This window comes from Chiloscyllium plagiosum, chromosome 13, assembly GCF_004010195.1.
Source record: "Chiloscyllium plagiosum isolate BGI_BamShark_2017 chromosome 13, ASM401019v2, whole genome shotgun sequence".
In the NCBI taxonomy this organism is placed as follows: domain Eukaryota; kingdom Metazoa; phylum Chordata; class Chondrichthyes; order Orectolobiformes; family Hemiscylliidae; genus Chiloscyllium; species Chiloscyllium plagiosum.
This window is the reverse complement of record NC_057722.1, coordinates 64,965,481-64,980,675: the sequence shown is the minus strand read 5'-3', so window position 1 is coordinate 64,980,675 and position 15,195 is coordinate 64,965,481. Positions and strand designations below refer to the sequence as shown.

The following is a 15,195-nucleotide window of genomic DNA, read 5'->3' as shown; positions in this document are numbered from 1 at the left end:
GTCTGACCTATCACCCTCACTTTGACCTCTTTCCACCTATCACATTTCCAACGCCCCTCCCCCAAGTCCCTCCTCCCTACCTTTTATCTTAGCCTGCTGGACAAACTTTCCTCATTCCTGAAGAAGGGCTTATGCCCGAAACGTCGATTCTCCTGTTCCCTGGATGCTGCCTGACCTGCTGCGCTTTTCCAGCAACACATTTCCAGCTCTGATCTCTAGCATCTGCAGACCTCACTTTCTCAACAAATCAATGGGCCAAGGAGTGGCAGATGGAATTTAGTTTAGATAAATGAGAGTAGTTAAGTCAAACCAAGGCAGAATTTATACAGTTAATGGGAGGGTCCTGGGGAGTCTTGCTGAACAAAGAGACAAGGTGCATAGCGCCTTGAAAGTGTGCGACATTTCGCACGCTTGCCTTCATTGGTCATAACAAAGAGTACAGTAGTTGGATGTCATGTCGCGGTTGTACAGGACATTGATGAGGCTAATTTTGGACTACTGCGTACAATTCTAGTTACCCTTCTATAGAAAGGATGTTGGATGTTGCTGGAACTGGAGTGTTTGAGCAACCCGGAGAGGCTGAATAGGCTGGGCCTTTTCTCCCTGGAGTATCGGAGACTGTGGGGCGACTTTATAGTGGCTTATAAAATCATGAGGGGCATGGGAGCCAAGCTCTTTTGCCTAGGGTGGGGAATTCCAAAACTAGAGAAAATAGGTTTAAAGGTGAGAGGGGAAAGATTTAAAAAGGACCTGAGGGGTAACTTTTCACACAGAGGGTGGTGCATATAGGGAATGAGCTGCCAGAGGAAGTGGAGGAGGCTGGTACAATTACAACATTTAAGAGGCATCGGGATGGATATCTGAATTATATGATATGTAATTCTGATGGGTATCTGGTTTAGAGGGATATGACCAAGTGCTGGCAATTGGGAGTACATCAGGTTAGGATATTTGGTCAGCATGGACGAGTTGGACCGAAGGGTCTATTTCCATGCTGTACATCGCAATGGCTCTTATATTTTCCTTTGTTCCCAGTAGCATTCATGATATGACATTTAACCAAATGTTTTTTTTTTTAACTTTTATTGAAAAATTTAAATCAAACTCGTGCATAAATTTGGTTGCTGCATAGCGTGGGAAACACAAGGTTTACGTCAGATCTTTAAGTGTTTTAAAATTACAAATCCCAAAATGACTTGTTCTCATTTCCAAATACTGAAGGTATTTTCCCCCTTCGCATGCAGGGGAATTCCTCTTCTTTGACCCAAGTGGCAACCTTACACACAGATTAAAGCAACATATACACGTGTCAAATCAATGTGTCTCAATCCTATTTATAGACAGCGCCCTCTTCTGGACAGAAGTCTCAACAATGGCTGAAATTCTAACTTATAAACACAGTCATTGCTTAGGATCATGATGAGTTAGCTCAAATGATCCATCCTTGTAACACCAGCAAAGATGGAGAATGTCAGCATGTTACTCACCAACCACAGTTGGCAGGATGGCTTGTGGTGCAGAGTTATGCCAACACTGTGGGTTTAACTCAGAAGACTGCAGATAAGGTAAGGCAGTTTTTATTAAAATTACTTACCGGTAGCGGGCAGTGGTGTTTTTCTCTTTCACAGAAGGAGAGGGAGCAGCGGAGGAAGTGACGGGGACCAGAGGGGTAGCCGGGAAGGTAAGCAGTGAATATAAATACTCACCCTTCGACGCCAACGGCCATTTTAAGTGCGAGAAGCAGCGGAGAAGGAGCAGGAGCAGCGGAGAAAGTGATGTGGACCGGAGGGGCAGCCGGGAAGGAAAGCAGTGACCATATATATCAGCAAGGCGACTAAACCCGAGACTCTACGACTGTACTATCTCCCACCCGCCCTCCTCCTTTAACCTAGTTAATAAGTAGGAAGAGTGGGAGCGACAACCAGGGGACTGCCAGTAATATATCTGGGCAGTGGCTGAACCCGAGATACTACACGTGTTGTGTCTCCCACTCCCCCCACCTCCTCTAGCCAAAAATAGGACTCTGGTTTGTTAAGGTAAGGATTTTCTATTTCTTCATTGGTGAATGGTTAAAAATTTACTTTTTATGGTTTATCTATTAATTGGTTTTTAGAAAAAGACTATAGCAGAGAGGTATCAGAAAGTATTTTAACTCAAACCAATACAAAGTAATAAAGTAATTAACTAAGCAGAGATGGCTGGGCAGGTGATATGCTGTAGCTGTATGGTATGGGAATTGGCTGATCCCATTGTGAATGGCAGTGACCACATGTGCAGCAAGTGTTGGTTGCTGGAAGAACTCCGGCTCAGAGTTGATGATCTGGAATCTGAGCTTCAAACACTGCAGCACATCCAGGAGGGGGAGAGTTACCTGGACACTTTGTTTCAGGAGGCAGTCACACCTGGGAGATTAAGTAATTCACATTCAGTTAGTGATCAGGGACATCAGAGTGTGACTGTAAGTGAGGCAGGTAGGGGGAACCTGAGTTCAGGAGTGCAGGAGCCTCAGCCCTTGACCTTGTCCAACAGGTATGAGATTCTTGCTCCCTGTACAGATGAGGAAAAGGGCTCTGGACAGGATAGGCCAGCTGACCACGGCACCATGGTGCAGAAGGCCATTCAAGAGGGGGGAGCAAAAAGACAAGTAGTTGTTATAGGGGATTCTATAATTAGGGGGACAGATAGTATCCTAAGCAAACCCGAACGGGAGTCTCGCATGGTGTGTTGCCTGCCCGGTGCCAGGGTGCGGGGCATCTCTGACCGGCTTGAAAGGATATTGGAGCGGGAGGGGGAGGATCCAGTTGTTGTGGTCCACGTTGGGACTAACAACATAGGCAAAGCTAGGGTGGAGGACCTGTTTGTGGACTATCAAGTACTAGGAAGGAAATTGAAGTACAGGTCCTCAAGGGTCATAATCTCCGGATTACTGCCCGAGCCACGTGCCAATAGGCATAGGGATAAGAAAATTAGGGAAGTAAACACGTGGCTAAGGGATTGGTGTGGGAAAGAGGTGTTCCATTTCATGGGGCATTGGCATCAGTTTTGGAACCAGGGGGATCTGTACAGTTGGGACGGTCTCCACCTGAACCGATCTGGTACCAATGTTCTAGCGAAGAGGATAAATAGGGTGGTCAGTAGGACTTTAAACTTCTGAGTTGGGGGGAAAGGGAAAGTGAAAGCGACAGGGAGTATGGAGTTAAATGGAAAGATAAGGAGGATAGCATGTATGCAGGTGGATTTAACCTTGAGGCAGATTAGGAATGCAACAAAAAGGAAGGATAACTTAGGACATCTTACGACTTCCAATATCTCTAATGATAGGAATGTTAGTATTAAGGCACTTTACCTGAATGCTCGTAGCATTCGTAACAAAGTAGATGAACTAACGGCACAGATCATCGTGAATGATTATGATGTGGTAGGCATCACAGAGACATGGTTGCAGGAGGTTCAGGACTGGCAGTTAAACATCCAAGGATTTACAACTTATCGAAAAGACAGGGAGGTGGGCAGAGGGTGCGGGGTGGCCTTGTTAGTTAAGAACAAAATTAAATCTACGGCACTGAATGACATAGGGTCGGATGATGTGGAGTCTGTGTGGGTGGAATTGAGGAACCACAAAGGCAAAAAAACCCTGATGGGAGTTATGTACAGACCTCCTAACAGTGGTCAGGACCAGGGGCGCAACATGTACCGGGAAATAGAAAAGGCATGTCAGAAAGGCAAGGTCACGGTGATTATGGGGGACTTCAATTTGCAGGTGGACTGGGTAAATAATGTTGACAGTGGATCCAAAGAAAGGCAATTCTTGGAATGCTTACACAGGATGGCTTTTTGGAACAGCTTGTCATGGAGCCCACAAGGGAGCAGGCTATTTTGGACCTGGTGCTATGTAATGAACCAGACTTTATAAAAGATCTTAAAGTAAGGGAACACTTATGAAGCAGCGATCATAATATAGTAGAGTTCAGTCTGCAGTTTGAAAGAGAGAAGGCAAAATCGGATGTAATGGTGTTACAGTTAAACAAAGGTAATTATGAGGGCATGAGAGAGGAACTGACGAAAATAGACTGGAAGCAGAGCCTAGCAGGGAAGGCAGTAGAGCAAAAATGGCAGGAGTTTGTGGGTATAATTGAGGACACAGTACAGAGGTTCATCCCCAAGAAAAGAAAGATTATCCAGGGAGGGATTAGACAGCCATGGCTAACAAAGGAAGTCAGGAAATGTATCAAAGAAAAAGAGAGATCCTATAAAGTGGCCAAGAGCACTGGGAAATCAGAAGATTGGGAAGGCTACAAAAACAAACAGAGGATAACAAAGAGAGAAATAAGGAAGGAGAGGATCAAATATGAAGGTAGGCTAGCCAGTAATATTAGAAATGATAGTAAAAGTTTCTTTCAATACATAAGAAACAAACGACAGGCAAAAGTAGACATTGGGCCACTTCAAACTGATGCTGGAAGGCTAGTGATGGGAAATAAGAAAATAGCTGGAGAACTTAATAAGTACTTTGCATTAGTCTTCAAGTGGAAGACATGAGTAATATCCCAACAATTAAAGGGAGTCAGGGGGCTGAGTTGAGTATGGTTGCCATTACAAAAGAGATAGTGCTAGAAAAGCTAAAAGGTCTTAAAATTGATAAATCTCCTGGCCCCGATGGGCTACATCCTAGAGTTCTGAGGGAGGTGGCTGAGGAAATAGCGGAGGCGTTGGCCGAGATCTTTCAAAAGTCACTGGAGTCAGGGAAAGTCCAGGATGATTGGAAGGTCGCTGTTGTAACCCCATTGTTCAAGAAAGGGTCAAGACAAAAGATGGAAAATTATAAGCCAATTAGCATAACCTCAGTTGTTGGTAAAATTCTAGAATCCATCATTAAGGATGAGGTTTCTAAATTCTTGGAAGAGCAGGGTCGGATTAGAACAAGTCAACTTGATTTACTAAGGCGAGGTCGGGCCTGACAAACCTGTTAGAATTCTTTGAAGAGGTGACAAGTAGGTTAGACCAGGGAAACCCAGTGGATGTGGTCTATCTAGACTTCCAAAAGACCTTTGATAAGGTGCCACACGGGAGGCTGCTGAGTAAGGTGAGGGCCCATGGTGTTCGAGGTGAGCTACTGGTATGGATTGAGGATTGGCTGTCTGACAGAAGGCAGAGAGTTGGGATAAGAGGTTCTTTTTCGGAATGGCAGCCGGTGACATGCGGTGTCCCACAGGGTTCAGTGTTGGGGCCGCAGCTGTTCACGTTATATATTAATGATCTGGATGAAGGGACAGGGGGCATTCTAGTGAAGTTTGCCAATGATACAAAGATAGGTGGACAGGCAGGTAGCACTGAGGAAGTGGGCAGTCTGCAGAAGGATCTGGACAGTTTGGGAGAATGGTCCAGGAAATAGCTGATGAAGTTCAATGTGAGCAAATGCGAGGTCTTGCACTTTGGAAAAAATAATACAAGCATGGACTACTTTCTAAACGGTAATTCATAAAGCCAAAGTTCAAAGGGATCGGGGAGTGCTAGTTGACTTGCAGATTGAATCCGTGATTAAGAAAGCGAATGCAATGTTGACATTTATCTCAAGAGGGTTGGAATATAAAAGCAGCGATGTGCTACTGAGACTTTATAAAGCTCTGGTTAGGCCCCATTTGGAGTACTGTGTCCAGTTTTGGGCCCCACACCTCAGGAGGGACATACTGGCACTGGAGTGTAAGGTAAAAACAATGACTGCAGATGCTGGAAACCAGATTCTGGATCAATGGTGCTGGAAGAGCACAGCATTTCAGGCAGCATCCGAGGAGCTCAGCAAAATCGACGTTTCGGGCAAAAGCCCTTCATCAGGAATAATCGCAGAGAGCCTGAAGCGTGGAGAGATAAGCTAGGGGAGGATGGGGGTGGGGAGAGAGTAGCATAGGGAGAGAGTAGCATAGAGTGCAATGGGTGAGTGGGGGAGGAGATGAAGGTGATAGGTCAGGGAGGGCACTGGAGTGTGTCCAGCAGAGATTCATATGGATGATCCCTGGAATGGTAGGTCTAACATACGAGGAACGGCTGAGGATCCTGGGATTGTACTCATTGGAATTTAGAAGGTTAAGGGGAGATCTAATAGAAAATTACAAGATAATACATGGCTTGGAAAGGGTGGACGCTAAGAAATTGTTTCCTTAAGGCGGGGAGACTAGGACCTGTGGGCACAGCCTTAAAATTAGAGGGGGTCAATTCAGAACAGACATGCGGAGACATTTCTTCAGCCAGAAAGTGGTGGGCCTGTGGAATTCATTGCCGCGGAGTGCAGTGGAGGCCGGGACGCTAAATGTCTTCGAGGCAGAGATTGATAAATTCTTGACGTCACAAGGAATTAAGGGCTACGGGGAGAATGCAGGTAAGTGGAGGTGAAATGCCCATCAGCCATGATTAAATGGCGGAGTGGACTCGATGGGCCGAATGGCCTTACTTCCACTCCCATGTCTTATGGTGTTATGGTCTTAACTCCTGCTCTGGCTGAGGCTATCACCAAGGATATGGCATGGTGAACCTCAGGTCAAACCACCACCAGTCATCTCTCTCAAATGGGAGAGCAGGTGATGATCTGGTCAGACTACGGCAACTTTACCTTACTCCCAGCCGGAGGATATTAAATAAAATTGAAAGAAAATATCAAACAAAAGGAAAGACGCAACATTTCACCTTGGAAGAGATAATCCTCCGTATTCTGATCTGGATTATCTGAGCTTCCCACTATGTCAAAAGGTGATCGGCCTGCCATCATCTCGAACATCAGTACTCCCAGTGCCCACCAATCCACGCTGAAACCTGAAAAAAATACAAATGACCATTTTAAACAGTACAGAAAATAAAAAGTCAAAACTGTGAGAACAATTAATTCTGACTTAGTGTGTGTGTGTGTCTCTCTCTCTCCAAGCAGTTACGAATGTGGGGAAGAGAGTTCTAAAGACAACCTTCTAGTGGTAAAGAAACTCCCCATTTCTATTTTAAATGGTAGACTTTTTCTTTTAACTGCAACCCCTAGTTCTAGTCTCTCCCATATCAGGAAACATCATTTGAGCATGCACCCAGTCATAATTTGCTTTACTGCGATCATTGAAACTCCAGTAGATACGGGCTCAGCCTGTAAAATCTATCATAAGATAAGCCATCCATTTCAGAATTCAGTCAAGTGAATCTTTTCTGAAAAACTAACATTAGATCCTTTCAGAAAATGGAGACCAACTCTACACAGTATGTCAGATGTGCCTCACTATAACTGACAAGATCCCATTTACCACAAAACATAGAATGTCTCAGCGCAGTACAGGTCCTTCAGCCCTCAATGTTGCGCTGACCTGTGAAAACAATCTGATGCCCATCTAACCTACACCATTCCATTATTATCAGATGTATGTCCAACACCCATTTAAATGCCCTTCACATCGGTGAGTCTGTTACTGTTGCAAGCAAGCTGCTCCACGCCCCTACTGAGTGAAGAAACTACCCCTAACATCTGTCCTAAATCTATCACCCCTCAATTTAAAGCTATGTCCCCTCACGTTAGCCTTCACCATCCAAGAAAAAAGGCTCTCACTGTCCACCTATCTAACCTTCTGATTATCCTATACGTCTCGATTAAGTCACCTCTCAACCACCTCCTCTCCAACGAAAGCAGCCTCAGTTCCCTCAGCCTTTCCTCCCATACCAGGCAACATCCTCGTAAATCTCCTGTGAACCCTTTCAAGGCTTCCACCTCCTCCCTGTAATGCAGTGACCAGAACTGCATGCAATACTCCAGTTGCAGCCTTACCAGTGTCTTGTACAGCTGAAACATTACCTCATGGCTCTGAAACTCAATTCCCCTACCAATTTACGCCAACACACCATATGCCTTCTTAATAACCCTAGCAACCTGGGTGGCAACTTTCAGGGATTTATGCACCAAGACACAGATATCTCTCTGTTCATCTACACTGCCAAGAATTTTACCATTAGCCCAGTACTCTGCATTCCTATTACTTTTTCCAAAGTGAACTACCTCATACTTTTCCACATTTGCCACTTCTCAGCCCAGTTCTGCATCTTACCTATGCCCCTCTGTAACCCACATCATCTTTCGGCACTATCCACAACTCTGCCTACTTTAGTGTCATCCGCAAATTTTCTAATCCATTCTTCTACGCCCACATCCAGATCATTTATTAGAAATGACAAGCAGCAGTGGCCCCAAAACAGATCCTTGGGGCACACCAGTTGTAACGGAGCTCCAGGATGAACATTTCCCATCAACCATCACCCTGTCTTCTTTCAGCTAACCAATTTCTGACCCAAACTGCTAAATAGCCTTCAATCCTGAAACTCTATTTTGTGCAATTACCTACAGTGTGGAACCTTATCAAATGCCTTACTGAATTCCATGTACACCACATTAACCGCTTTACCTTCATCCACATTCAATTCCTTCAATTAACATGACTTGGGTGACATACCTCCATTTCTGTTGGAACAATGTTAATTTTCGACAAAGCATTTGATCTCAAATGCATTCACAAGAAGAAAATTCATGTTCGTTCTTCACATTTACCAAATTTCTTTCGAAAAATCAAAAAAGATCAACTGCTTTAGTAAGGGCTTATCCCATGTATTAATTACATGCACTTTGGAAAATTGTGCTAACTATGCATTACCCAATAAATCATTCAGCCATTTTACCTGTGCCAAGTTTTTGACACATTTGGTCCTGCACCTACCTCTTCTCCAAAATAGCCTGTCCCCTAAGGCTTTTCTTTTCAAGAAAACATCGAATTCCCTTTCAAAAATTACTTCTGAATGTGCCTACCACCTTTCAGGAAATGCATTGCAGAATTTCATTACTCACTGCTTTACACAGATCAAACATATTCTGAAAAATGATTTTGAGGAATTAATGCCCACACTACAAAAGCAGATCATACCAACGTTGAAAAAGAGGTTTGCTAGATGGTTACAGAATGCATGTAGAGGAATTAAGAGAACAGGGCAGGGATCAAGAATACAGTTTTTTTGAACATCAAAAACATTGTTGTTTGGGTCAAATGACTTTCAACACAATAGGTGAATAGGGATTGGAGGGGATTTTTAATGTTGAAGAATTATGCCCCACTGAAACTAAAATGCCAGTTTACATCCAGTAGAACTTCTGTACTGAATAAGGCAATACAGGGTAAATAACAGAAAAGATTTGGGCTTTTATTTAAAAAATAAGCTTTGAATGGTCTTCTCTCTATCTTCGATCCAAAAAGCCTGGGTTCAAGTCCCATCTGCTCCAGAGGCGTCTTATATCAGGACAGGTTGGTTAAAAATATCAAGAACAGCCTTTGAAATGTTACGTTTCAGACTTGCACTACAAGTACTCACAAAAGGCCTAGGAAGCCCTATTGACACAGTTTATGAAGTCCAAATAATCCCAACTAAGACTGAAGTTTTAATAGGGATTGTACAGAATCAGTTTAAGTCAATTATTGATATCTTTGTCATTTATAACCATTTGCTCTTTTAAGGCACAAATAAAAATTGTCCCCCTTCCCTTACGATCTCTGATGCCATGGTAGGAAGACTAATTGCTCCCAGTACAGCTCTATGGATTGTTTAATTGAAAACACATGAAACTAGATCAGTTTAGACTTGTCACATAGTGGAGATGGGTTACTACAGAAAACCTTGATTAAAGTACTCTCAATCTATCCCTCCACCCACTAACTGATTCTCAACATAGAAACTAGATTTTCAGTAGCTGGAAGTTTAGAATAAGATACCCAGCAACATTACCATAATCCTCTCCTCTGAGAATTTCTGGAGCAATGTAATTGGGAGTACCACAGAATGTGCTGGTTGTGTCTCCAGGCCTCAGGCCTTCCTGTCAGTAAAGCAAAAAATTAATTTCAATCATAATTCAAGAGAATATATTGGTGACAAACAATATGTTGGTTAAATTCACTAATCTCCGTAAATTCTTTGAAAATGAGAATGCAATAAATACCAGATAGGCTTTAAAACACTTTTCTGGAGAACCTATCATAAAACTTGGCCTAAAAGAAAATTTTAAAACGTTGTTCTATCCTCGGCTCTTTCTTCAACTAAAATGCAAGGTTCGAGATGACTCTTGGGCCACTACCAATGCTCCTTCACAATAAAAGGACTGAGGATTAACAGAAGAATGTTAGAGACCAACTCGACACAAGTGCCAAGCAACATTACCATCCATAAGTCAACCACAAAGTTAACAGGATCAGAAAAAGTAAATTCTCTAGTTATGAAAGCAGGCCAAACGCATGGGAATCCTCCAGCAAGTAACGAAATTCCTGACTCTACAAAGCTTATCCACAACCTACAAAACACAAGTCTGGACTGGGATGGATGATAAATCTTTACTCACCTTGTTAACTGTATTTCCAATAGTTAAAGCTCAACACCATTCAGCACAAAGTCAGCACCTCAATTATAACGTTAAACATTCACACTTTCATTATCTGAATCTAAATGGAGGTAGCATGTGCCATCCACCAGAGGCACTGCAGAAGATTGTCAACGTGCCTTCAGCCACTTTCTAAACCCAAAACTTCTATCACCCAGACGGTCAAGGGAAACGAGTATAGGAACACTGCCGCCAGAAAATCACGAATTATCTTGACTTGAAAACATATTTCCATCCCTTTACTGCTGGTGGGTCAAAACTTTCAAAAACTTCCTCTTTCCCTCCCTTGAAAAGAAAAGATCAATGAAAACTGATTAAAGTATAAATACATCTCCTTGCAATGTCATGACACTGGGTTGGAGCATGAACCAAGAGAAGGATGTAGAGATAAATGAGTGGGCAAATGCATGGAAGATGGATAAATGAGAGGCCTTCCACTTCAGTTACAAAAACAGAAAGGCAGATGATCTGAACAGTGAGAGATTGGGCAAGAAGGTGGTACAATGAGATCGGGGTGTCCTTTTACACCAGTTGCTGAAAGTAAGCATGCAGATGCAACAGGTGGTTAAGGAGCAAATGGTATGTTAGCCTTCATAGTGCAAGGTCTCAAGTAGAGAAGCAGGGAGGTCTTGCTGCAATTGTATTGGGCCTTAGTAAAACCGCAGAGTACTGTGTGCAGTTTTGATCTCCTTTTCAAAGTAAGGATGTCCTGTTGTGAAGGGAGTAATGATTTATCAGACTGATTCCTTGGTTAGCAGGACTGACATGGAAAGAGACAGATGGATTCACTGGATGGATTCACTACATTCACTGGAATGACGGGATGCTCATCGAAATGTGTAAAACTAGACAGTATAAACAGAAGAATGTTGTTCCGCCGATGGCTGGGGAGTCCAAAATCAGGGCTCTCAGCCTGTGGTTTATACTCCTTTTAAGACTGAATTGCGCAGAAATTTCTTCATCCAGACTGGTGTGCCTGAGGAATATTCTGCCATAAAAAATGATTGAAGACAAAACACTGAATGCTTTCAAAACTTATAGTTTTCGGGGCTAAAGGATTTGGGGAGATGGGGAGGAATGGGGAACTGATCATACTAAATGGTGGAGCAGGTCCAAAGGTTGATTGGTCAACTCTCGCTTGAATTTTCTATGTTCTATGCTTCTATGTCAAAATGTAGCTCAGTTACAAGAGGAAGAAAGAAATTACCAAAATTGTAACCACAGAAATGACAATGAAGCATTTGAAACTGAAAGACCAGAAGAGAATCTCATGTAACTTATTTTGCAAAAGAATTATATTGCTTCTTCATTTCTGGTGTCCCATTTATTAAAAAAACTTAAAAGGATCCAAGAATCTGAAGAATCTCTTTGATATTAATATATTTCTGAATTAGCTCGATGTCTTTGTGAATGGTTTTTTCATCCTAAGAAAGTCAACACTTTCCTTAGATAATGTATTTATATCTTTGGATTGTCTGATTATTGTGAACTTCCTTTTCTCTTTCAAACAACACCTCACATGTACTTTAGCAGTGCAATATCATGCCTCTATCTTTTGACCCAATGCCATTTGCTCACCACTACACACATCATCTAGTATTTTTTAAAAATCAAAGACAGTTCACCATCACCTTCTCACAGGCAATTATGAATGGATAAGGAATACTTAATTTGTCAGCCAGTCACATTTCAAGAACAAATGTAACAAAACTCAAAACCCTCCAATTTCCCAAGATTAAATATGCACAGCTGAATAGTGTCCCGTAAAAATGAACAGACCAAAAAAAAAAGAAAATGCCCAAATAGGTCAAGTTGCTTCATTCTAATGGCCATTTGGTCTCCGGCGCTTTCTATACAAGTCAGTACAATTATGACTGTGAGCTCTTGAGACACAGTGGTGCCTTTCTCTGATTGAAAAGGTGTTGGTACAGGTTTCCATCTGATGCAGAGGCGTGTAACAGTATCTCCGAACTTGTTGATTACAAAACAACTATAATATCACTGTTGATCTGACTGTGGTTTCAACTCCACTTTCCTGACTGCCCTCTTGTCAAAAGTTTATAACTGAGCCCTTGAACATATTCAATATAAGCACTATATGGCTCACTGTGAAACAAAATTCCAAATAGTAAGGAGTCTCAAGAGGAGAAATTCCTCCATGTCCAGATCTTAAATGGGAAACCCTTATTTTGAAACTACATCCCCATAAAGGAAAATGTCTTCTCAGTAGCCACCATTTCAAAGCTCCTCAGAATATTGCATTTTCAATAAGATCACATCTCATTCTTCTTTTCTCCAGTGAAAACAGGTGCAACCTGTTCAATCTTTCCTTCTAAGACAAACACTTAATCTCAGGTATCAGTCTCCAATTTAGATATCATAATTAAAGTGATCAAAACTATACATACTACCAGAGATGCAAGATCAGCAATGTCTAGGACTATCAAAGGCAGCTTTTACATCAATGGCAACTTACCTTACACATTCCATAGTCTGTTAGTTTAATATGTCCTTCAGAGTCCAGCAAGACATTATCCAGTTTCAAATCTCGGTAAATGATCCCATGTTCATGAAGATAGTTTAAGGCCAGACTGATCTCTGAAGAATAAAATCTATCACAAATGAAAAAAATTCAATCTCTTGTAAAAATGTAAACAAAATAAAAACACATGTACTGTGAAAAAGTAATCAGGTACATGTATCTATCTTGTTTTTTGTAAACTGATGGGCAGAACAGCACTCATTAAAAGCGACACTGTCACCCCTTTTCTTTCAGTGTGTCAAAATAAATACTATGTTCAATTTATTCTTTTGCAGAACCTCAAATCTATTTGTCCTAACCCCACAGTCTTCACACCTCCAACGATCACTGGATCTTTTGTTTTTAATAACCTTCTCTATTTCTCTGGACATAAACCTGGACTATTCTCTAGATTATAACCTGGTATTGTGAGATTTTTAACTTTGTCCACCCTAGTCCAATACCGACACCTCCAAGTCATGGCTTCTCTATTACAAGTAACTACTAATCCTTGATTTACCTGTACCAATCCTATGCTTTTCAGCTTTGGAGTACTGCAGGAAGGCATTTTGAATGTCAATTAGATCTATTAGTTAAAAAGTCCCGAGTGCTCATTTGCGCTGTCAGTTTATAAATAGAAAACAGTGGCACTTGATAAAACAGCTGGCGTCAGAAAACAATGTTTGCAAAACACAAACTGCTGAGCTTGTAACAGACATGAACTGCGTTTTGAAACTATGAACATTACAAATGAAGAAATGCCACAATGCATCATGTCCATTTAAAACTTAAAAATATTTACACGGTTAGGTAATAGGCTGGAATGGAATGAAAGAAACACTGTAATGGAAATCTTTTTTTACCAGCAGATAAAAAGTTTCATTTCTGGAAATGAACCCGGATATGGATCTATTTCAGTGGCAGAGCAGTTTCCCTGCCACGACACTTGCCAGGTAAAAACCTGGAAGAAGTCAAGGTAAGGTCAGACAGGACAGCTAGACAGTAGAGCACAGGGACTGGAAAAAGAATTCCAGCATTGGGGTGCCAAGTAAAGGCAGAGAAAAGGAGGAAGACTGCAAGAGATACAGACAATCTCAGGCTTTCTGACTCAAATATTCTACCAGATATACATTTTGAAGAACACTTGCACATCAAGACCATGTGATACAAGTCCCTTTGGCATCACCAATTTTCAGATTTCACTATCTGTAAAACAAGCAGAATTTCTCTAACCTGGCATGCTCTTCTGGAAGCTTACGTTGTCTCTGCATATGAAACATCAAATCTCCACCATTCACATATTCTATGACGAAAAATAGCCTGCAACCAATAAATGTAAATCAGCTATTAAAAATCTATAACTTTTATTCACTGAATCAACAAAACCTTCAATTTCACAATTTCTAAAGAGATGCTTCTTCCAGAAGAACAACCTGGAAGGAATACATTATTTATTTAAGGATTCAAAACTGTGGTGAGGTTAATGGAAGTTGAAAGGAATCTGAAAATGAACTCATTAAAATATTTACCCAAAGGTTTGAAATTTGTGTGAAGTCATTCCTGCAATTTTGTTTTCCACAGTGCAACACTAGAGACAGCAATAATCTTGGCATGAAAATCCTGTTAAACGAAATCACTGGAGCTTCTTTTTTGACAAACCAAGCAAATATAAATAGTTAAACTCATCAAGGAAGATAGACTGCGGCTGGGAATTATTAGATAGCTATTACCGCTGTCGGCAGACGATTCAGCGGTAGTTAAATCATTTGCATATTCTCTTGTCTGCAAAGCAAATAAAGAACAAGAAAGGACTTGCACAAAGAAATAGTGCGACAACAACTTTAAAAAACATCAATGACCTTCCCAGTGCTTTTCTCTGCTCAAATCAATATACCATGCCAAGGAATGCATCCAGAAATGTCAGCCAGCCCTGATACATGCTCCAAATGGCCGTTACACATGTAAAGTTAGATGCCAAACAATTGTATACTTGATTATCAGATATATAACAGCCAAGTACAATATTGCCCTCACTAAACATAGAGTCATAGAGATGTACAGCATGGAAACAAACCCTTCGGTCCAACTCGTCCATGCCGACCAGATATCCCAACCCAATCTAGTCCCACCTGCCAGCACTCATCCCATATCCCTCCAAATCCTTCCTATTCATATACCCAAATGCCTTTTAAATGTTGCAATTGTACCAGCCTCCACCATTTCCTCTCTGGCAGCTCATTCC

General features: G+C 41.8%; 1 protein-coding gene across 2 annotated transcripts in view; it reads right to left on the bottom strand.

Annotated features, from left to right (window-relative positions):
* The window catches only part of prkci (protein kinase C, iota), a 142,731-nt gene that overhangs the window by 23,419 nt on the left and 104,117 nt on the right, over positions 1-15,195 (bottom strand). For both annotated transcript variants that reach the window (XM_043702652.1, XM_043702653.1), the window contains 4 exons: positions 14,187-14,273; positions 12,909-13,044; positions 9,787-9,874; positions 6,679-6,804 (listed from right to left, as the gene is read on the bottom strand). In XM_043702652.1, the coding sequence (XP_043558587.1) occupies positions 6,679-6,804; positions 9,787-9,874; positions 12,909-13,044; positions 14,187-14,273 (437 nt within the window). The remainder of the gene's footprint in view (positions 1-6,678; positions 6,805-9,786; positions 9,875-12,908; positions 13,045-14,186; positions 14,274-15,195) is intronic.